The sequence below is a fragment of the Manis javanica genome, chromosome 10 (assembly GCF_040802235.1).
Source record: "Manis javanica isolate MJ-LG chromosome 10, MJ_LKY, whole genome shotgun sequence".
NCBI classification, from domain to species: Eukaryota; Metazoa; Chordata; class Mammalia; order Pholidota; family Manidae; genus Manis; species Manis javanica.
The window spans coordinates 31,510,973-31,533,655 of NC_133165.1; the positions used below are offsets into that span (position 1 = coordinate 31,510,973).

General features: G+C 43.6%; 2 protein-coding genes across 10 annotated transcripts in view; one reads left to right on the forward strand and one right to left on the reverse strand.

Annotated features, from left to right (window-relative positions):
- The window catches only part of EIF2AK1 (eukaryotic translation initiation factor 2 alpha kinase 1), a 34,292-nt gene extending 33,652 nt beyond the window's left edge, over positions 1-640 (reverse strand). For 2 of the 3 annotated variants that reach the window (XM_037003700.2, XM_073215085.1), the window contains exon 1: positions 364-639. In XM_037003700.2, the coding sequence (XP_036859595.1) occupies positions 364-481 (118 nt within the window). In that variant the 5' untranslated portion in view covers positions 482-639. Of the gene's footprint in view, positions 1-363 lie in introns of all 3 variants that reach the window. The other variant, XR_012122158.1, reaches the window with a different exon arrangement.
- Positions 641-7,059: 6,419 nt separating this feature from the next.
- Positions 7,060-22,683, forward strand: part of USP42 (ubiquitin specific peptidase 42) — a 46,894-nt gene continuing 31,270 nt past the window's right edge. The window contains exons 1-2 of one of the 7 annotated variants that reach the window (XM_017672303.3): positions 7,060-7,183; positions 9,703-9,859. The gene's annotated coding sequence lies outside the window, so the exon portion shown is untranslated. The other 6 variants (XM_073215087.1, XM_073215088.1, XM_037003695.2 and 3 more) reach the window with 6 other exon arrangements.

The window sequence follows — 22,683 nt, forward strand, 5'->3', positions numbered from 1 at the left end:
TCCGGTCCTTCCAGTTTATAAAGCTCATCCGCATCGCCTGACAAAACGACAGGGCTTTTGGGAACTGGACTGCAGCCTGAGGGGAAGTCTTAGCACGTTCCAAATCCACAGTCTGCAGAAAGGAAACCCAGAAACTGCAACGTAAACAAGGGAGCGGGTCGCAGACACTCATTTCATTAAGATTTGTCGTACGCGGGCCGCCTGCCAGCCGCCCGCCGCGCTGCACCGCTAGGCCCCGGGATCCAGCCCGGATCCAGCCGGATTAGCCCTGGCGCTGGGGCGAATCTCGCGGCTGCCCCGTCCCCCCGGAAATGGGGTGGACGGGGAAAGACGAGGGCCGCCACGGCCCTCCAGGTGTCTCACCGTCATACTTGGGATCCGAGCCACCGGCCGGGAAATCGATGGCAGGCGGCGCCGGCAAAGGCCCAGCCGCGGCGCCCTCCGCCTCCCGCTCTCGAGCACGGGAGGTGCCCCCTAGCATGGCTCGCCGCGCGCTGGCGGCACCCCAGCCCGCCCGCCAGCCAGCTCAGCACGGCTCCGCTCTACACCCGCGGCGCTCGCCACCAGATCCGAAGTAGAGCCTCGCGAGGCGGAAGATCAAGCCCGGACTCTAACGCGCCTTTCGGGGGCGGGACCTGCTGCAGACTCCGCCCCTGCCACTTCCGGTGGGTGGTGTGATCCCGCGCAGGCGCGCTGGGGAGCTGGTTAACAGGAAATTCACTGCTCTGATTCATTCCCAGAATAGCAGCTTCTTGGTTTGGGAGCATATCAATCAAGGCTGCCTGTACTGCTCCCAAGGTGGGCTGGGTTATTGTCTATTAAGAAACCTATTTATTCTTTTTGGGTTTTAAATTGCAATCTTTTCTTTAAGATGGAATCTTTCTTGTTTTTACTATGTTGCTTGTGACTGGGCCTGCTTGCTATATTAATTGCCCCAGTTATATATTACTTGATTAGGGGCTGGAGGAAGAAAAGCAGCATCTGGGTAAAGTTAAAGAAGATAAGCTGGTCTTTTAGCAGGCTAAAGTAAATTTTACAATAGCCTCATTTAATTGACACAATGAAGACCTGGGCTATGCTGAGATATTTTCTTGTCTGGGGATATTCAAACATTCCAGGCCAAGTTACTCCTGGCTTTTTAGTTTTAACTAGTCTCACTGAAGAATACTTATATTCCTAGTTTGATATTGTACTTTATAGAATTAATGTGACTCTGACTTTGCTTAATTATTTAATACGGAGTTTTGGTAGGTGCCTTTTTCCAGAGGCCCTCACCCTGCTCTGACTACAACCACAGTCCCTGTCTCATTTGTAAAATTCAAGATTTTGCACCAAGTATTGGTGAGGATGTGGAAAAAGAGGAAATATCATACAGTGCTAATGCTAAAGAGCTTTAGTGATACTGAGTAAAGTCTAATGATGCATGTGCAAGATCCAGGAATTAATTCCCTTCTAGGTTCATTTTGAACACCCCACATGTTCCCAAGGATATGGATGTATATATATGTGTATATATATCCATATGTCTTATCACGGACATTGAGAACAATGCAGTGAAAAGCACAGGTTGCAGGTTTTATAATAATTATAGTTAACGTTTACCGAGCACTGTCAGACCCACTTTCACCCTGTTCTAATAAGCCCTTTCACAAATATGAACTCATTCCATCCTCATAACAAATTTACAAGCCAGATGCTATAATTTCCCCATTTTAGAGATGAGAAGAGACAAATAGAGCTTTTCAAATACATTGCTAAAGGTCAGACAACCTCTGCCATGTTTGGTACAGCTGGGATATTTTTTTCACATCACCTTTTATTGTTATCTGTATTTTAACAACAGCTTTATTGAGGTAATTTTTATACTATAAAATTAACTTTTAAAATGTACAGTAGACTGATTTTTAGTATATTTAGAGCTGTGCAACCATCACCACTATCTAATTTTAGAACACTTTTATCACTCCAGAAAGTGATTCCTTTTGGACTTTCCTGTTAACCAGCTCCCCAGCGCGCCTGCGCGGGATCACACCACCCACCGGAAGTGGCAGGGGCGGAGTCTGCAGCAGGTCCCGCCCCCGAAAGGCGCGTTAGAGTCCGGGCTTGATCTTCCGCCTCGCGAGGCTCTACTTCGGATCTGGTGGCGAGCGCCGCGGGTGTAGAGCGGAGCCGTGCTGAGCTGGCTGGCGGGCGGGCTGGGGTGCCGCCAGCGCGCGGCGAGCCATGCTAGGGGGCACCTCCCGTGCTCGAGAGCGGGAGGCGGAGGGCGCCGCGGCTGGGCCTTTGCCGGCGCCGCCTGCCATCGACTTCCCGGCCGGTGGCTCGGATCCCTTTATGTGCCCAAGGATATATGTATAAGGGTACTTATTGCAACAGTACAATAACAAATACAATATTCATCTATAGGGAAATAAATATTATATATACAAACAAGTATTATATAACTTAGAATGAATCATCTAGCTTCAAGGCATTTAGTCTTTAGTACACTTCATGCAGTACATAGAGGCAAAAATTTTTTTAATGAATACATATACACGCACACATGCACACACACAAACACGTACCCCTAGGCAGTTTTGCCCTAAATTAAATCCAGGCAGTTTGGCTCTAAATTCAGCCTAATAAAGTACAATATGATGTCATGTAAGTATAATTTTTTAAATATACAAATAAAGTACATTATTTCTGGATGCATACATTTATAGTAAAATATTAAAATATGGATGGGGATGCTATCTGACTTAGAAAGTGATTACTTCTTGAAAGGGAGGGAGGAGAGTGAAATCAGAAAAGATTAATAATAGGAATGTAACTATATCTGTAAATGTTATAAATGTTATTTCTTTAAGAAAAACAGTTCTCAGGCAAATACAGTTTAATGTCAGCAGTTGTTAAATCTGGGTAGAAACATCAGTGTTTACATTATTCTTTGTATATGGGGATATGTTTGAAGAATTTCATGTTTTTTATTCTTTTTCAAGAAAGTGAGTATTAGGGATTCTCCAGAGAAACAGAGTCAAAAGGATGTGTATATGAAACTATCTATTTAAAGGAATGGCTCACATGAGTGTGGCGGTTGGCAAGTCTAAAACTTGCAGGATGGGCCCACAGGGTTGGAGACCCAGGGGAGAAGTGATGTATAGTTCAAGACCAAAAAGGCCATCTTCTGGCAGAATTCCTTCTTACTCAGAGGAAGTCAGTCTTTTTGTTCTATTCAGGCTTTTGACTGGTTGTACGAGGCCCACTCAAATGATCGAAGGCCTTCTGCTTTACTCAAAGTCCACTGAGGTAAATGTTAGCCTCATCCAAAACACCTCCATAGAAACACCCAGAATAATACTTAATCAAATACCTGGGCACCATGGCCCAGCCAAGTTGACACACAGAATCAACCACCTCAAATCCATTGTATAGATCTCATTAAACCATACTCAATCTCCCAGTAAAGGCAATGAGAAGGTCATACTTCTGCCTGACAAGATGCAACTATCCTACAATAACCCAAAAAGCACACTAATCCCTTTCCAGGACAGGATGAAGAGGCCCTGGGTGACATTCATTCTTCCCTTTGATATTTCATAGCTTAAATACCATGAAGTAAAGGTAACAATACTTAACTTCTATGATAGTCATATAGCTTATGTTCTAAGGTAATAGGAAGAAAATGAAGATATCTGATAGATGACATGCACACACACACATACAAACATTCATAACAAAATAAGGAAGAAACACTTGACGCTTACAGCTTTGTTACTGTAACTGGTCACAAGGTTGTAGCTGCCATTTATAACTCACCACCATCTACTCCTACCCAATCCATATTCCTTCTTGCTCTCAACAAGCACCTCAACTTTGCCACGGTTCTTTGCCTGATGGGTGACCAAACTTTCATTCCTGAAGAGTCAGGGCCTTAGCAGTGCTACCTAGATTGTAGTTTTCCATTGAGTTTGCATGATGATACTGAGAGATGCCCTAAGGAATCTCCTGTTTTCCAGACAGACTTTTCCTTACCTCCACTGTGGAACACCAATCCAATTTCTCCTTGGTAGTCAGGACGAATCACCCCAGCAGGCAGAGTAATTCCGTTCTTTGCCTGTTGATTCAAAGGAGTGAGGTGCCCAAAGTGGACAGTGGCAGTCTTGGCTTCCAGTTCACTGCTATCATTGCCGTGTATCCTGGGGTAACAGTTCCTCCCTGTGGAACTAAGATCTCTATGCCAATAGAGCATAGGGTCACAGGGCAGGAAGCAAAAAGCAAGTGGATCACTAGGGGTAATATTGAGAAGTGTCACTCCCATTTCCACTCCTTGACTCCTGGACCTGCAGCACTATGTATGTTAGGTGCTGATTCAGAGCATAAACAGCTCCCTGGAGAACCTTGCCCATGTCCTGCAAGGTATTGCCACCTAGCTGGCACTGTACTCAAGTCTTCAAAAGGCCATTCCACCATTTTATCATGCCAGCTGCTTCCTGAACATGGTAAGACAAGAGAATTCCATGAGTAAGGGTCCATTGCTGCACTTCATTTGCTGGAAAGTGAGTTCCTTGAGCAGGTGTCATGCTGTGTGGAATGCCATGACGGTGGATAAAGCATTCTGTAAGTCCTCAGGTGGTAGTGTGGCAGAATAACTGGGTGCAGGGCAGGCAAATCTGTACCCAGAGTATCTATTCTAGTAAGAATAAAACACTGCCCCTGCTGAGATGGAAGTAGTTTAACATAATCAACCTGTCACCAGGTGGCTGAAACCCAGAACAAATTCAGAAAACTCACCCTTGACTTTCTGTTTCTCTAGAACAGCTCCTGGTACCAAATTCTGTATTAGTTAGTGTTCTTGAGAAGAAGGACCAATAAGTTGTGTATATATAGAAACACACATTTATTTTAAGGAATTAGATCATGAGATTATAGGGGCTGGCAAGTCAGAAATCTGGAGGGTTGGCCAGCAGGTTGGAGACCCAGAGAAGAGCTGTAGTTAAAATCCAAAGATCGTCTGCTGGCAGAATTTCTTTTTACTTAGAAGTCAATCTTTTTGTCCTATTCAGGGCTTCAACCATTTGGATGAGGCCCACTTAGATTATGAAAGGCAATCTGTATTCAGAGTCTACTGATTAAAATGTAAACCCCATCCAAAAGGACCCTCACAGAAACACCCAGAGTAATGTTTGACCAAATATCTAGGCATTATCTTCAAAAGGCCATTCCACCATTCTATCACCACTCCAAATTGACACATTAAGATTAACCGTCACAGCAAGGTACTGAGATACAGAGTGGAGTAAAGGAGGTGGTAAGAAGGCAGATCAGATTTCATGATCAGAGAAAACCTGTCTGAAGAGGCCTTTTTGAGCTGTTACCTGAATTATGAGAAGGCATCATCCATGCTAAGATCTTGGAGAGGTCCCAGAAAGTGCAAAGGCCCTGGGGTAGGAATGGGCTTAGTGTGTTTCAAATAAAGAGGTGGAGAGAGAAGAAAGAAGGCAGGAGTGGCAGGAGGACCAGCTAGGCCTTGTGATGGATCAATCAGCCTTTCCCCTGTACTTAGAACAAAATTCAGACTCCTCTGCATGGCCTTTCAGGAGCTGTTGCAGTCTTTCTTGCCAGCCTCAAGGCAGTCTATGGGATCACACTGATGAGTGAACAGAAAATATAACCATTCATGAAAGAGGGCCAGAGCAGAGGTAGAAATTGTTCTTGAGGTCACAGCCTCTGGAGCAGGGACAGAGAATCACAGAGGAAGGACAGAAATCTTGGTAACTTAACAGTTGTTGAATATTGGTGGCATAGATGGCCCTCACCCACCTTCTCCACCTATATTACATAACAGTATAGCTTTTCCCTCATGGTGAAGCAAAGCCAAGCTCTCTTGCCATGAAGAAGGGGGAGGGGCTCTCAAAGTGGGAGTTGGCATCCCAGAATAGGGTTTTCTCTTTTGGGCAGTGTAAGCATGTGTCTGGGTACATCTGTGTGCTTGTTTTTTTTGTGTGTGTGTACTTATGTGTACATACAAACTGTCTACCGCCATGTCTCCTCTACCAGCGCAGTCACCAAACCCCCTAACGTGAGGTCTTTCCATCCATATCCACATGGACTTTAAAGGCAGCTCTCTCAAAGGGGAAACAAGAATGTCAGAGGATCATCATGAACATAAATACTTAGTTATGGTTATCCAACGGAAGTGCTATAAACCTCACCGTATAAAATTAATTCTATTTCTATGTGATTGGAGGTAATGAGATGGAGAGGTAGAAATTTCTCATTTATATAGTGGGGAAGTAAGAGACAGTCTCAGTTGGATGGATCAATAATCAGATATTTTAGTATATTATACAAAGAAACTAATAATGTACTTGGTGTGCTGTTTAAACATTGAGATGGCTGCAGCCCAGTACAACTGCTTGACAGCAACCTCAAGATTAAGCCAGAACCACCAAGCTATCATCCTAATTCCTGACCTTCAGAAACTGTGGGAGAAAATAAATGTGTAGAGATTACTTGGGACACAATAGTAATTCATACTTATGCTAAACCAGGTTTCAAGCATCTAGTCAGGGTGGGGAATGACCTAAGCCTCATGAGGAGTCTGTTGGCTGGTTACCAGGCAACAGTTGTGATGTCATCATGATGAGAACCTTCACTCAGTATATCTTTGCCAACAGGCAACAGAAAGCCCCAGAGGAAAAGAGACTCTCCAGGTGAGCACATCTCCTGCTTTCCTCTGTATTTTCCCAAATAACTCAGGGAATCCTTAAACCAAAACTGATTCTTAGATTCCTTAGATCAACTGACATACTTTTAAACGGCAATTTCAAATGATTACTGCCATTAGAGTGGATCACTCCCATTTCAATCCGTGGACTTAACTCTTTCAGTTTTAGGGCTTAAATCCCAGGACAATGTTCAAGAAATGTTAAGGGGTTGTTTTTTGTTTTCAACAATTTTTATACAGTGTTACAAAAGTGTCAGATATACGATGTTAGCCATTCCCACAGCTGAAGGGGAATTAGTATCTAGCACATTTCAGTACTACAAACGACTCGAAAAGTAACATCTGTATCCAGTTTGTTTACAGGGAATTCTGCACCTGCTAGCTGTGATCTTAAATTATTTACCCGGGGCCCCAGTTCATCTGTAAGGAAGATTCTATCACCTGACCTAACAGGGTTGCCGTGAGTATGAAGTAAGTTGACATGTTTATGGACAGCTCTGTCACTGTTACCAGTACTGTTCTGTTCTTTGGTCAGCTCCGATCCTTAACTCGTGGTTCGTCAGAGACTTTATTCTAGCAGCCAAGCGCTGAACTCATCTTTCAAGTCAGAGAAACTGAGCCTGGTGGGAGTATCTCCCTTTAACATCCTTTAGTCTCCTGCTTTAAAGTGAGAGGATTTTTCTGACGGTTGTGGCTTTTTTCCTCCCACGGGTTATGAAGTGAGCCGGACACACATTCTCCCAAACACCCTGCTCTCGGTTCCGAAGCTGTTCCCTCTACGCACACATCCAGCCCGGGCCCTCGGCCGGGAAGTCGATGGCCGGCGGCGCCAGCACAGCCCCCGCTGCGGCGCCCTCCCCTCGCGCTCACGGGCCTGCGAGGGCGGAGGCGGCGGGGCTAGGTCCCCGCCACGCCTGGGTGCACCCCCGCCTGCGTTCCCCGCCGCCTCTCCGGGCGGTCCTCCGGAAGGCCTAAAGTCCTGGCTGACCATTGGAGCCAACCTCGGTCTTCTAACCCTACCCTGAAGTAAGAAGTGTGTCTGTTGATACATTGATTTTTGTATTCGTTTACACACATATATATTATGGGTATATGATCAAGTGGCAGATCAATACGTGAAATACCAAACCGTAAGACAATAAAACACAAGCTCCAAGAAGTAATGTGGGGGGACATGTGGGTCTACAGATATACATACACATGTATGTAAATATATAAAATATGTGTATACTTACATGTGTGAATATATATGCATATACATATGCACTTACATGAAAAGGTGTATATATACCAATATACATATAACTATATACACACAAACCCCAATAAATATATTTCTTTACATAACCCTTATACAACATATACATATATAAAAATATATACACACATGTCACCACAGAAAATGGTGTTTATTGTCTTATAGTATGCTATTTTACATGCTGTTCTGCAACTTGCCTTTTTTGCTGGCTTTTAAGAATGTATTTGTGAAAAGGAATTTCACATTATCCGCACCTGCCTATTCCCAGTTGATCCCCCAGGAAGGAGCTAATACATAACAGTTGTTGCCCAGGAAACCTAGAACCAACCTCTAAAATTTTATGCTGCTGAAATCATTTTTGCCTATCATCTTTGGAATGACCTCAACACATTTTCTTTGTTATGCTCACCAATGCCTTAATGGTGCATTTCTTTTCTGGAATCCAACATACACCTTCTCAAGGTAAGTTTATGTGAACCGAGTGAAAGCTAAAACAAAATCTTATCTTTGGCAAAACAACATTTTTGTCATTAATAGTATTACACAAGGAATAGATAAACTTTTCTGGGAAAAATTAAAACATTTCATTTGAATCAAGTTCTGTTTGAATATAGTACTCAATCCCATGTCTTTTTTTCCCTTTCAGGAATTGAGTACTTTTCTCTCTCTGTTTGTCCAAACCTTTTTCTATTCATTTACATACATAGACATGTGCTCGTAGAAAGTACATAATAGTTCAGGCTTTAGTTTTGGGATTCTTACTACATGTTGTATATATTTTTCTACAGCTTGCTTTTTCAGTCAATGATATGACCTTACGAACTTTTTTCATTACTGTATTTTGAATACTACTTATGTTCAGAGCTTCTGTGCTACAGGACGGAGGTGGAAAATATTTTCAGATTCCCTCAGCAAGGATGGATTTGTATTTACAAGCAATATAATTGCCTGTGAGTTCCCCATTCTGAATACCATTGCCACCTTTTTCATGCCAGGGTCTTCCACCCCATTTATTTGCCTGGTGGGTCTTCAATAGTTTTGTTTTTCAGCCACTCCCTTTTAGTTTCTGGAACCTGTAAAATGGCAATCTAATTCTTCCTTCCTCATAGTGTTGTTGAACATAATGAGTTAACATGTAATTCATACAGATTATATAGGAGACGTACCAGGTGTATAATAATATCACAATAGTGGGAATTACTAGTATGTTTTATTAACTGTGATGTTATTTATTACCTTATTAGTCTATAAGCAACTCAGTCTAGGACACTTCATTCCACCACAGACCCTGACTGACAGCAGTGAGATCAGAGAAACCCCCCTGGTGAAAACAAAACTTCTCTAATTCTCCTTTCTTGTACTAAGCTGAGATGTTTTTCAGAGAGTTGTGAATTTTCTCCAATAGCTCTTTAAAGAAATTCTACACTGAGCTCTCCTCTATCATTGCCTTTTATTTCAACCTTTGTGTATGCTGTCCTCTCTGCCTAGAAAATCACCCTGTTCCCTGGCACCCATTTCCAGCCTTACAGTAAGTCTGTGCACATACAGCTTAATTGTGAGATCATGAGCAACGTACTTAACCTTTACTCTATAAGATGGAAATACTCATTGTATCTACGTGATAGTCTTGTTGTACATAGTAAATGAATTAACAGGTCTAAATCATTTTGAAGAGGTGCCTGGGCATAGAAACTGCTAACTCTCCGTGATGATCCTTCATCTTGACTCCTAGGAGGCTGAAACTTCCTGCCAGCGCTGATCGTTGTCACTCAGGTCGGATACTCTGACTCCGGCGGGAGTTTCTCATCGGTGTTTCACTGTCAGAATCTCCCTGGGAAGAAAGACGACTTCTGCATGTCACTAATTCTTTATCTTCGTCACTCATCTAGGTGAGTTTTACATTATGTTTCCCTTCTCTCCTGTTTGCCTCCTGTCCTGCTCCTTGAAACTTGCAGCGTCCTAAGAATGTAAATGTTCGCTGTGATATGGTAAAGTTGGTGTGCCCCAGGAGGGAGCAAAAATGAGGCTTGGAAGGGAGAAATTCATACCCATAGGACCCAGAGAGGGGCACCACATGCCATGCAAGTCCTCAGGGGAGCACAAGGTCTTGGTCAGGTGGCGGAAGACAGGAATGAGGGGAAAGCCTGAGCCAAGCTTTCACTGGAGATTCATAGGAAAGGCGAGGCACAGCAGAGTAAGGAGTTTAGGATTGGCTAGTTGGAATAATTTCAGCAGGCTTTGGGCTTTAGGAGTAGTCTCTAGTTGCCTGGTACCTGGCCCTGGAATGATTAGGGCTGAGGAAATATTGGCTTGTGTGTGCAAGTTAGATAAGGAAGTGGCTGGGTCTGTAGACGTGGGATTGGTTGCTTTGCCTTGGTTGATGGAGCCTTTTGCTATCTCTAAGAATTGGTTAACCCTGGGAAGGGTAGTCTCTTCTAGCCAGCAAGTGTTTTAAGACGTCGACATAAAATACAGAAAGTTTAAAAACATGATTAATAAATGCAGATCTGGTTCCTTCTGTCCAGAACACTCCCATACCCAAGCCGTGCTTCAGCTGACCTCCTGTTACTTATCCCCCAGGTTTGTGATGAAATGTGACCTATTGCATTGATACATCACCTACTACCATCCATTCTTCATTAGTTTTCTAGAACTGCACTAACAAGGTAGCACACATGGGGCAGCTTAAACATAAATTAATTGTCCAACAGTTCCAGATGTTGAAAGTCCAAAATCAAGGTGTGGGCAGAGTGAGTTCCTTCTGAGGTTGGGAGGGGGAATCTGCTCCAGGCTTCTCTCCCAGATTTTGGTGGTTTTCTGGCAATCTTTGGTGTTCCGAAATCACCCCAACCTCTGCCTTCATCTTCACTTGGCCTTCTCCCTAGGTATGTCTGTGTCCAAATTCCCTTTATTAAAGACCCTTGTCATTGGATTAAAGCCCACTTTAAATACCTTGTTTTAACTTGATTATCTCTATAAAGACAGTGTCCCCAAATAAGGTCACATTCTCAGGTACTGGGAATGAGGACACCAACGTGTCTTTTTGGGGGGACATGATTCAACCCAGAACACTCCCCTGACCACTTGCCCTACAGTATGTTAGTGCTTCACCACCCTGCACTCCCATGTACCTGTATCCATCCCCCTAGCACTTAGCATATCCATACTTTATTGCAGATATTTCTTTTTTGAAGCCAGTTCCTCTTCCTCCCTCTAAATCTTCTCCCCATGTAAACATAGTGGAAATCCCATTACTGTAAGTATTGTTTATATGTCTCTTACTCATCATTTTTCTTTGTATCATGCACACTCTCTTAACCAATGAAAAATTGATGAATGAATGGAAGAGTGAACTGTTTTGGGGGGAAGATGGCCAGTGTCCATAGGTATATTCATAACGTAACGTGTTTATTGCCTAGAGAACATTTTACAGCATTTTTATGAACTTCCAGAAGGAATCCTTTTGGGATTCATTATGTTACACTTGTAACTTAATTAAAAGGTATTATATATTTACCCTATAAGCAATTTATTATGTTCCAGAAAGAATACCTTTGGAATCAATTTCACCAGAGTTACAATCTAATTTGAGGACATAAGATACCTATTCAGCATTGAATTATAACCCCTGTTTAGCAAGTCTCCCTCGGTTATGTTTATACATGTTCTTCATTTAAGCCTTACAAGTTATTTCAGTTTATTATTTGCTATTTTGTTTCAGCTCCTATTCTGCCAGTCACTGCTTATAACATTTTCTAAGTTGTTATTGTTAATACATGGGTATCAATTGACTTTACATAAATATATTTTAAATTCAGTCAACCTTAAATTCAACACACTAATTGTGTTTCTATTGATTATATTGATTCTCTTATTTTTATTCTTGTTTTACATTAAAAACAGTAACCATATTTAATCATGTAACCATATTGAATCATTATGGTGATAACATATTATCGGTTTGTTCCTGAATAGATAGAAATTATTTTTAATTTCAGATGTTACATCTTTCTTTGTATGATCAGCTAAATCTTTCCTTCTTTGTAAACACATTTTCACAGCTGTTTCCCATCCCTCATTTGAAACCTGATGCCATTATCCATCACTGCCCTTTTCTCCACTCTCATCATCTTATGTTAAGAGAAGGCTCTAGTCCCTGACTGTTTTACCCATCCTACCCCCCGACTGAAATTATCACTCCCAATTTCAGCATTTGTATAGGTGACAAAACTATGCAAACTCACCTTCTTATAAAGTTTGCACCATTTTCCCAAGAAAGTGGAAAAATGGATTTTTAGAATAACCGAGAAGCTGGCAATTAGTGCACTTTGAAGTCTCTGAACACCCCCCAATAATCATGTTTCTCATATTTTCCATGTGTAACACCACTTACATATTATATCCAAGCCATTGGTATTAAAAAAAAATGCTCTTCAGAGTCATGTCAACAGAAGTAGTAAAGTAGGGACCGCTAGGGGCTCTTTCCCCAGAAACACTGATAATTCTGGCAAAATCCATCAGAGTCAACATGACCAAAATTCTGGAAGATAGTCAAAGGTTTACAGCAACTAAGCAAATGCTTAACCATGAGAAAGGTCACTGAAACAGGCTAGGAGAAGGTTCTGGCATTTTAACTTAGCCTTGCCCCATCCCTTCTCAGCACAGCCATAATTGTCTTGAAGATGGCAGCCTTTGTTTTTTAGTGTGGGCATCCAGTCCAGGAGTAAAGCACTTACTCCTGGCATCAGGTTTCAAATGATCTGAAGGAATTCTGTTGCTTTGTTTTGAGTTGCCTATGGGTTCCCTAAAGGAGTGCCACAAGGGGCCTGCCTTTGTTTTGCCTAACTCAGAACTCTCTTGAGATAGAAATATGGTCATGGTTACATGAAGGACATCCCTGGAAAACACTGAAAGCCAAATGAACAAGCCACTGCTGCCTGGGATAGAGAAGTTGAGATAAACAATAGACATGATGAAAGCTGGAGAGTAGGAAACTTAGGAGAAAAGGGCTTTGAAAACTCACACATACCCTGGGGAACCAAGCAAGCCATGTGCATGGCCAGGGCAGGATGCATGCTCAGAAAAGACGTGGGAGGACTATATATAAGCTGTCACCACTGGCTGGTCTGTAGACTCCACATAAACAGGAAGTAAAGTCTGAGGCAAAGTTGTAAACAGCCTGGCAAAGTGTTGATGGAATGCCCCACTACAGTCAATCTGTAGAGAACTAGGGAGTCTTTCTTTTTCCTTCCTCTTTTTTAAAAACATAATATTCAAAACATCTACTTTTTAGTGAAAAATGATGAAGCATGCAAAGACACAAGAAAATATGGCCCATTCCCAGGACAAAAAGAAATCAACAGGGAATAGGCGCAAACCCACACTACTCCTGTTTCTCCTTTCCTTTCACTTCTACTACCACACTCACAACCCTCCAGACACCAAATGTGTGGGTTTTTTTCCCCCATACCATACACTTCTGCAACACATGCTGAGTATCCTACAAGTTAACTCAATTCTGACAATTGTAAATTGTGGGTCCCTAGGTTACCCACAGCTTCACTCAGACTTGACTACAAATTGGAGGCTCCCATGACCCCTGCCTTGGATTAGATTACTTGCTATAGTGGCTCAGAGAACTCAGGGAGACACATTTACCAGCTTATTAAAGGATGTGATAAAGGATACAGATGAACAGCCAGGTGAAGAAATATACAGAGTGGGGTCTGGGAGGATCTCAAGCACAGGAGCTTCTGTCCCCGTGGACTTGGGATGTATCACCCCCCTGGTATGTATTGGTTCATCAACCTGGAAACTGAACCCCATAATATTGGGGTTTTGTGAAGGCTTCCTCTTACAAGCATGATCAATTATTAACTCCATTTCCAAGCTTCTAATCACGGATTGGTTTTTCTGGTGAACATCCTCCATCCAGGAGCCTTCCAGAAGCCCACCCAGAATGACCTCATTAGAAGAAAAGTGCTCCTAGTGCTCTTATTCCTCAGGAATTCACAAGAGTTTTAGGATCCAGGTGCCAGGAATGGGGATGAAGACTAAAAATATATTTCATATAAATCACGATATCATAAATGAGAAAACATAGACATTAGCCTTACTAGATGAAGACTTTAAGTGAACTGTCTTAAATAGGCCCCAAGAGCTAAAGAAAACCATAGACAAAGAACTGAAGGAAACCAGGATGATGTCTCAACAAATAGGGAATACCAATGAAGAGAGAGAAGTTAAAAAGGAAGCAAAGATTTTAGATCAGAAAAGTACAGTAACATTCTATGTATGTCTTGCCAATGGGTTTCAGCCCTGGGTAGGTTCGCTATGAATTCAATGTGACCAAAGAAAATGACAGCAAAACATTCTTTAAGGTGAAAGGGTTATACCCAACTTATTTCCAGGTGGCAGGTCAGTCACTAAAATCCTTTTCACTCAGAGCGAGTCACTCAGAGAATGCAGCAAGCTGGTCTCTGCCTCTGGGCCTCTCTGTCTGCACAGCCGTCCCACACAGCCGTCCTTTGGGCCTCTCTTGAACAGTAGTCCTGCACCTCTGAGCCTCTGTCCTTGGCACTGCCACCACTTCAGTCTCTGCTCTGCTCTCCTGCAACCTTGCAGCCATGCCTCCATGTCATGCCCAGAGCTGGGCAGAGCTCCTTATATAGAGTCAACAGCCATGTATTGCCCACAGGTGTGCAGTGAGCTAGTCGACCAGGGCCAGGTGAGAATTCTGGCCACAGGAACTCTCATTTTATCCACAATGTACATATGGAAAATGTACATATGCACAAATGAAAAATTTGCTAGAGGAGTTTTTGAACAAACAGATTTGAGCAAAGAGAAGAATTAGCAAATCTCAAGATAGGTCTGATAAAATATTCCACTCAGAAGTAGAAAGATAAAGTGATGAAGAAAAATGAACAGAACTTAAGAGACCTGTGGGACACATCAAGTGGCCTAACACATGTAATGGGAATAATAGAAGGAGAGAAGAGAAAGAAAGGGGCAGGAAGAATATCTGAAGGAATAATGATTGAAAATTTTCCAAATCTGATAAAACACATAGATCTACATATTCAAGAAACTCAATGAACTCAATGAAGTGGAAGACACAAGATAGCCAAAAAGTCACCAAAAGAACCTTGAAAACAGTGAGAGAAGCAACTTGTCAACTTCTCATGAGAAACCGTGGAGGCCAGCAGACAGTGGGATGACATCTTTAAAGTGCTAAAGAGGAAACCTGTCAACCAAAAATTCTATATCTGGCAAAAGTATCCTTCAGGAATGAAGGAGATATTAAGACATTCCCAGGTAAACAAAAGCTGGAGGGATTTGTTTCTAGTAGCCCTTCTCTTCAAGCAATGCTAAAGGGAGTGCTTTCAGCTGAAATGAAAGGATGCTAGATAATAACTTGAAGTTGTCCAGTACTCATTTTCCATTGCTCATTGCCACTCAATCCACAAGGCTCAATCTAAGTGTGCCTTCTGCAGGGAAGCCCACCCCATACTTCCCACTCCTCTTTACCTGCCATCTCTCCCTGACCATAATGTTCTTTCCCCACTATTCTCTCCCAGAATATAATTACTAATTGATCGACTGCTTTATATAAATGTCCTAAAAGCTCACTGAGGCAGCGGTGGTCTGGAATGAATACAATTTCTCTCTCCTGACTTCCAGAGTAGATGCTAGGTGGATATTTGCTGAATGTATGTAAATACAACCTGTTTCAAGAGAAGGAGCTGATACAGTTAAGTGTTGAGTGTATTAACAAATGGCCTCATTGCACAGATGAATATTGAAACATTTTAGGAAGTGCGATAGGAATCCTTTTAGGATTAACTGCGTTGCATTTACTAAATTTATTTTAATCTTCATACTATAGGCTTTTTACTAGGTTCTGGAAAGACTCTCTTTGGGATCAGTTACATTATACTTAAAATTTTACAAACTGAAGCATAACCCTTCATTCAGAAAGTCTTCAGTGACTGCAATGGGGTGGGGGTGGGGACTTGGTAATTAGGGGGAATGCTGAAAGCACAACGTTGCTCATGTGAAACCTTCATAAGATTGTGTATCAATGATACCTTAATTTAAAAAAAAGAAAGTCTTTCTTTAAGTCTCTTGGCCATGATTTTTAGGTCTTGCACATTTTTCAAATTTATCTTTTATTCCTTAGTATTTTGCTTTACTGCTCGTACTTAAGATTATTTTTCTTATCAGATATTGCTAGTATATAAATTTCAATTCACTTTTTCATTGTGGTAAAATACATATCAAATTTGTAATTTTAACCATTTTAAAATTATAGTTCAGTAGCATTAAGTAAATCCACATGCAGCTGACTTTTTATATTCATCTTTTAATCATCCACCTTCCTGAAAACTCTTAGGGGGTCTCATGTATTTTCTCTTTTTTAAATTGCTTTGTGTAGATGAAGATAAGTTTGTCTCCATTCTGACAGAAATATCTTGTTTTGATGGTGGGGGTGGGGGCAAACTTCCAGGACCATGTTTGTCATTGCTTAGGATAGCATGCGTTCTTGTTGATGAATTGGACAGGTATGGATTTCTGCTTCTTTGGGTCATTCCTGGTAACCACTGTCTTAAGCCAGGCTACCTAGGAAGCAGGGCTTGAGACAGAACTGAGGTGCCTGTGCTATACTGAGGGAATGCTCTGGGGAGAGAGTGAAGGAAGGGGAGAGCAGGGAGAGGAGCTAAGCAAGGATGTGGTCTCAGTGGGGGATGAACGTCCTTCTGATCCCTCTGGAGCCCTGGAGTGTGAACTGCACCACAAGACTGGTCATGGCTTGAGGCAGGGCCTTTCTGGACCAGTGTCTTTGGGGCATTAGTGTAGGCTCTAAGGGAGGCAGGTGTGGTGAACCGTCCCATGAAGCAGCACCCCTTCAGCCAGGAACAGCTGTCAGAAGAGACAGCTGTGAGTTATTAGCAGCAAACACTTATAGCGGCTGGGTGGGGAAAGAGCATCTGGGAAGGGAATTAAGTGTGCTCATTACAGGCTGCTGAAGTGTCTGGAGGTCCTTGGAAAATCTATTTTATCCCTCTTTGACACCTTTTGCTCTTTGTGTTATCACCTGGATGGGGAGGTGGTACTTGGAGTCAGGATACCTCCAGCATAAAGACAGCTTTGGTAAAGGCAACTGGCTAAGTAATCTCTGTAGGTCACACAACTTGTAAGAACACAGGCCAATTAAAATCTCCAAACATCACTGGACTAAGCTCTGATCTGGAGGAAAATGAGTTTCTGGGGCAAGTTTGCTTACTATGTCAGCCAAAGACCCAGCTGTTTGAAGGCAGGGACTTCTAGTATCCTTTGTAATTTTTCCATTTATGTTGTCAGTTTCCTATATAGTAAGTGGCACTGTCATTCTTTAGAGGAAAAGGCTCTCTGTTTGCATTTAAGACAGGGAAGAAGGTGGAAGGGGTTGTGCAATCCCTGTCCCCTCGCCACCCCAAGAGCCTGTTCTAGGTAGAGAATGATAAGGGATGGTTTTTAAACATATCTTCTTTTCCACCCAAGTTGCTTAGGTACTGTATTAAGAGGCTGACTGCAGGAGCAGCTTGTCAATACAATGCAAAATGGACAGTGAAATTAGAAGCCGAAATTCTAATGTGACTTCCAAGAGAAGCATTTTGAAATACCACAAAGCTTGGGTGAATATTAAGGATTTGGTTCTTTAATTCTTTCTCATTCTGTATTTAATCACCTGAAAGTCATTTGGAAAAGGCAAGGAAATATACTGAGTTCATCCCTATGGCTGTTATGATCTTGTACAACTCTTAATAGTGTTGCTACAGAGATGAAATTCCATAACCAGTCTTCAGCAGGCAGTAAATTTTGGTGTTAATCCTGAAAGGGGCATTGATCATTTTGAGGTTCGGCATTTACCTTTTCCCTTTTGTTTCCTCAAAGTACTGCAGTGTTCTGCTCCAAACTCACAACTGATATTGCTTTTAATCAGTGATTTCTTTTAATAACAATAGTGAAGTAAGTATTGCCATAAATGATATATGTCATCTACAGGGGAAGTACTATTCAGATGGGGTAGTTAAGGGCCTCATAGCAGGAGAGCAGGGCAGGATTTCTATAAGCAGATGTAGGAGTGGGGTGCAGGTTGAAAGGGAGTGAAGAAACTAGAAGGGGAATAGAAGAAAGGAGACTTGCAGGAATGGGAGTGACGAGAGAAGAGTTGCCTCGGGGAGGGTCAGGATCACAGCCCCTGGATGGATCGGGTGGGTGTGACCTGGTGTAAGGGTTAGCCATAGTGAGGGGGGGGAAAGAGACATGGGGAAGGCTCAAGTTAGTGTAGGAGAGTTCCTTGACCTTAAATCAGAGAACTCAGCAGGGAGGTGCAGGGCGGTGGTTGGGAGATGCAAAGATGAATGAACTATTCTGTCGGACCTCGCAATGTAGGCAGCCAGCTAGTGGTTGGAAGTATGGATCCGCACTCGGGAGCAAGAGCTGGTCTAGTTCCCCGCAAGGATTGGGAAATGCTCGGATCTGAGATGAGATCGCGACTGGATGGGTGCCCTTTCCCGGAGCAGGGTTTAAATTTCTCCGCTTTCGGAAATACAGGCGGTGAAGTCTGATGGCGGGACGCAGGTTCGGCGTCCTTAATCGCCGGGTCTCTAGGCCGAGGTCGAGCAACGCAGCGCCATTCCCCGAGCCGGGTCCGACGTAGGGCCCAGGAGTCTCGCGTGTGCAGCGCGGGACGTGAAGGGGTGGCCTCGGCCCTCCGCCGCCCGCGTTGGGGAAGGACTCTCTGGGCCGCGCGGGCGGCTCGGCGCTGCCAATCAGCGCTCCCTGTTCACGGCGCCCCGGCGCTCCAGTGACGCGCGCCCAGTCTGCGCCGGCGGCGCTTTGGCGACGGCACCTCCCGCGCTCTTTCGGCCCGTTAGCTGCGCACCGCCCCACTAGTGCGAAGGCCCCTGGGCGGTGGCGCGAGCGGGCGCGGGCCTGGCGCGCCCCCTGGCGGCCCGGCGGGTCGCTGCGGGCGCGGTGCTGACCCGGAGGCGGCGGCGGCGGTGCCCGGATGGAGGCACGTCATTGTCCCCCGCCGGGCGGCTGGGTTGTGTGCGGCGGCGGCGGCAGCGGCGGCGGCGGCCGAGGGGGATGGAGCGAGCTCCGACCCGGGTCAGGTAAGCTCCCGCCTCCTTCCCGCCCGCTGCTGCCCGGCGTGGGGCTCGCGCAGCACCCCGCGCGCCTCGGCTGCAGCTGCCCCGGTCGCCCCTTAGCCGGCGCGGCCCGCCGTGGTCTGGCGCGGCCCCTCGCCCTCCGCCCCCTTCGCAGCCGCGGGCCGCCGGGGACCCCGCCGCGCCGGTGCCAGCACCGCCAGCACCAGCCCGGCCAGGCCGCTGGGGAGGGGGCGGCGGCCGGGCGCGCGGAAAGCTGGGCTGCGCGGGGAGGCCGGACCCCCCTGGTTGCCATGGACACTGCCCTCCACCCCCACTCGGCCCAGCTCACCCCCTCGGCCCGTGGGCCGGGCGGCCACGGGGCGGCCTGGCTGGCACGGGTCTACCCGGGTGGGCGTGTGCCGGCCTCGGAGCCGGGCGTCCCCGGCGCGCCAGCCGTTCCCCGCGAGGCTGCCACCTCCTACCCGCGAGCGCCCCTCGGAACCCCGTGCTTGCCTCCCTGCCCCCACTCTACCCCTCAAAAATAAACAAACTTTCCCACGCGGGCGCAGCTCCGCGGCTCGCGTTCCGCTCTCAGGCTGTCCACCTGGATCCGCCGCCAAGCGTCCAGCTCCCCATACCGGCGGCCACGGCAGAGCAGGAGCCCTCGGGGCAGAGGAGGGGCCGCCAGGCCCGCGGTGCGTCCCAAAAGCGCGTGTGCCGCGGTCCTGTTCTTTATCTTCGGGGCAGGAAGAGCCAACTTACCTGGAAGGGTTGGGGGAGAGGGAGATCAGTTGCAGATATTTGAAATGAAGATTTGACGGTACGGAAGTTTTACAATCTAGGACTTTCACCTCGCTGTATTGAACGCAGTTGAGATTACTTTTGCTGAATAGCTCCTTTATATTCAGGGAGGCCTTAGGGCTTACTTGTTTACGGGAAAAACATGTTGGTTATTTAAAGTAAATACACTCAGACAACAGTAAAACTGGTTGAAAAACTATTTACTTAACGCCTTTTTTTCAGGGTAGTAACGGTATTAGAGGTTCTCATACATTTTTGTAGTCTCAAACCTTTTTTAAGAGTTGTGAATATTAAGCATAATTCTATTCCCTTGACTCTGTTATTCATAGTACATGGGTATATGAATAATCGTTTTCACTTATTTGTTTTTCTTTAAGGTCGGTTTCACTTTTCTGTGTCATTGAATCAAGTCTACAGTGTTTGGTTTGTGAAAGTTTAAGGCTAGTCGTTTTGTTGACTTTAATTAAAATCAAGGTTGCCGTCTTAAAGTCTATGTGTTACTAAGATGAAAATGCTACAAGAACGTGGATTACATTGTTATGAAGAAGAGTAACTTCCTTTTCACCTGTGTTGATACTATTACCTCAATGTATGTGGAGTGCCACAATGTTTAAGTAGTGGTATATTCTTTTAAAAAATGAAACAGGATAATGAATTTTAGCATTTGGTAGAAATACCGAGAGAGAAATACCATCCAGCCCTCGTTCATGTACTTGCTGTTTGTTTTTTCTTAAACTTTTTTTTCGCATCCAAATGTTGAGAGAAATGTTAACTTTTCATTGAAGTAGTCCGAAGATTTGTAGCAGTAATACTTAAAAGCTTTTCTGAAAGTAAAGAACATGGACCGGATGAGTCCTAGGTCCTACACAACCACGTTTGGTTTCCAGAAAGGTTATCTCTGTAGCAGGTGGAATTTAGTTTCATATCTGGTGGTTTTAGGATAAAAATTTGTTGGTTGGATATACAAATGAAGATGAATGGATGATTTTGGTCTGCTTCCCCCAAATTTTAATGCTAAATGGTTATTGCTGACTGAGTTGTATGCGTTCCTTAATTTTTTTCATTTAAGAGATTTTCCTCCAAAGAAGACAACTGGAGCAAGTAAACTGGTTTTATTTGGTCATTTGTTAATGATTGTCCTGAAGGGATGTTTATGCTTGGAAAATCAAGGTTTTTGCTATTTAACATTATCATACATAAGGCTAGATTAACCTTTTCTTATTACTCTGGCTTCTTCCTTTTCCTCCCCTTTCTCTTCTTCCTCCTCTTTTGTTTTCTTACTCTTGACTCCACCTGTTTCATAATTTTTGACTATTTCGTGAGGAAAGTGTAAAACTTTGGACAATATGGCTCAAACTTTCTTCCTGATTGAAGGTCCTATACCTTAGGTTGATTTAAAATTTCAGTTTTTCTTATTTTATTAAGATCTAATTAACATCTACTTTCCTATTTCTGCACAAGATTCAAAAAAATTGCTTGAGGTTGTACTTTCTTGGGGTGATAACCATGCCTTAGTTTAAAATTACAACAGAATTGAAGCTTCTTAAAAAAAATCACAAGCAGACAGTGCATGCTAACATTTTGTTGAGGTGGCATGTATATGGGTATTTTATTGTCCTTTTACTTTATTAAATATTAAAAAAATTTTTAAAGGCTGTTGCTACTTCAGAGTGTTTTAAGGATTAAATAAGATACTGTATATAAATCACTCAGCACAAACTGGTGCTAAAAGCAAACACTAGTTACTTTCCTGTTTGCAGAATTTATTCATTTGTTCAACACATGTATGGAAAGCTTTCTGTATGCAAGGTCAGGGGATATAAATAAGAACATGATGGAGTGCAACAAGGAAAACTGCTGTGGAATAGGTGCTGAAGTGCCATCAGAGAGTCAGCACAAGACTCTGACCCAGTCTTGGAGAGGCGGATTTTTGAGGAATGTGTCCCAGAGGAAATGAATTCTAAACTGAGAAATGGAAGTGTTAACTGGCCAGAGGCAGAAGGATGGGAGAAAAAGAGCAGCATGTGCAGAGCCCAGAGAGAGCAGGTGGGAATGGAACATGGAGAGTCTGTGGAGAGGTTCCTCGGCCAGGCAGTGCCAAGTCTAGGTGGTCAGGAGCCACTGGGGCATGTCTGAAAGGTTTTCTACAGATCAGGGACACATTAGATTTGGTTGCCACTGGGCAGTTTTGGAAACATTTCTAGAAGTACTCTGTTGACTAGGTTGGAATAGCCAAAAGGGACCCTACCTGATAATGTTGGACCTGATGCCTTGTCCCAGTTGCTAATGAGTTTGGGGTATAGTTGCTCCATTTCATAGACGCTGTGGATACTGTCCAATCTCTGATAGGTCCATTATGAAAAGTCAGTTAATGTGTGTTCAGTGATTAACACAAAGCCCAGCACATAGAAAATGCTCCATTAGTAGTAGCCCTAAGTTTTAAAAATAGGATCCAAAGAGAAAATTACAAGGTACTTTTATAATGTATGTTTGTATTCAAGTTTGATGTCAGTAATGTCTTACGGGTTTCATTTTAAGAAGCCCTATATACCAAGTAGCCCTCTTCAGAAAAATGTATTTCAGAAATGAGACTTCCTATATTTTTTAAAAATGTATTTCATGTAATGTCATTCTGGGCTCAAAATTAAAGCAAGATTTTTGTCTTTATATATTTGAGACTTTTCCCTGAAGAATTATATATGAATTGAAAGTTGAGTTAAATGTACTAGTGCATATCATGTTCTAGTTTAAAGCAATAGAGAAAATATAGATAC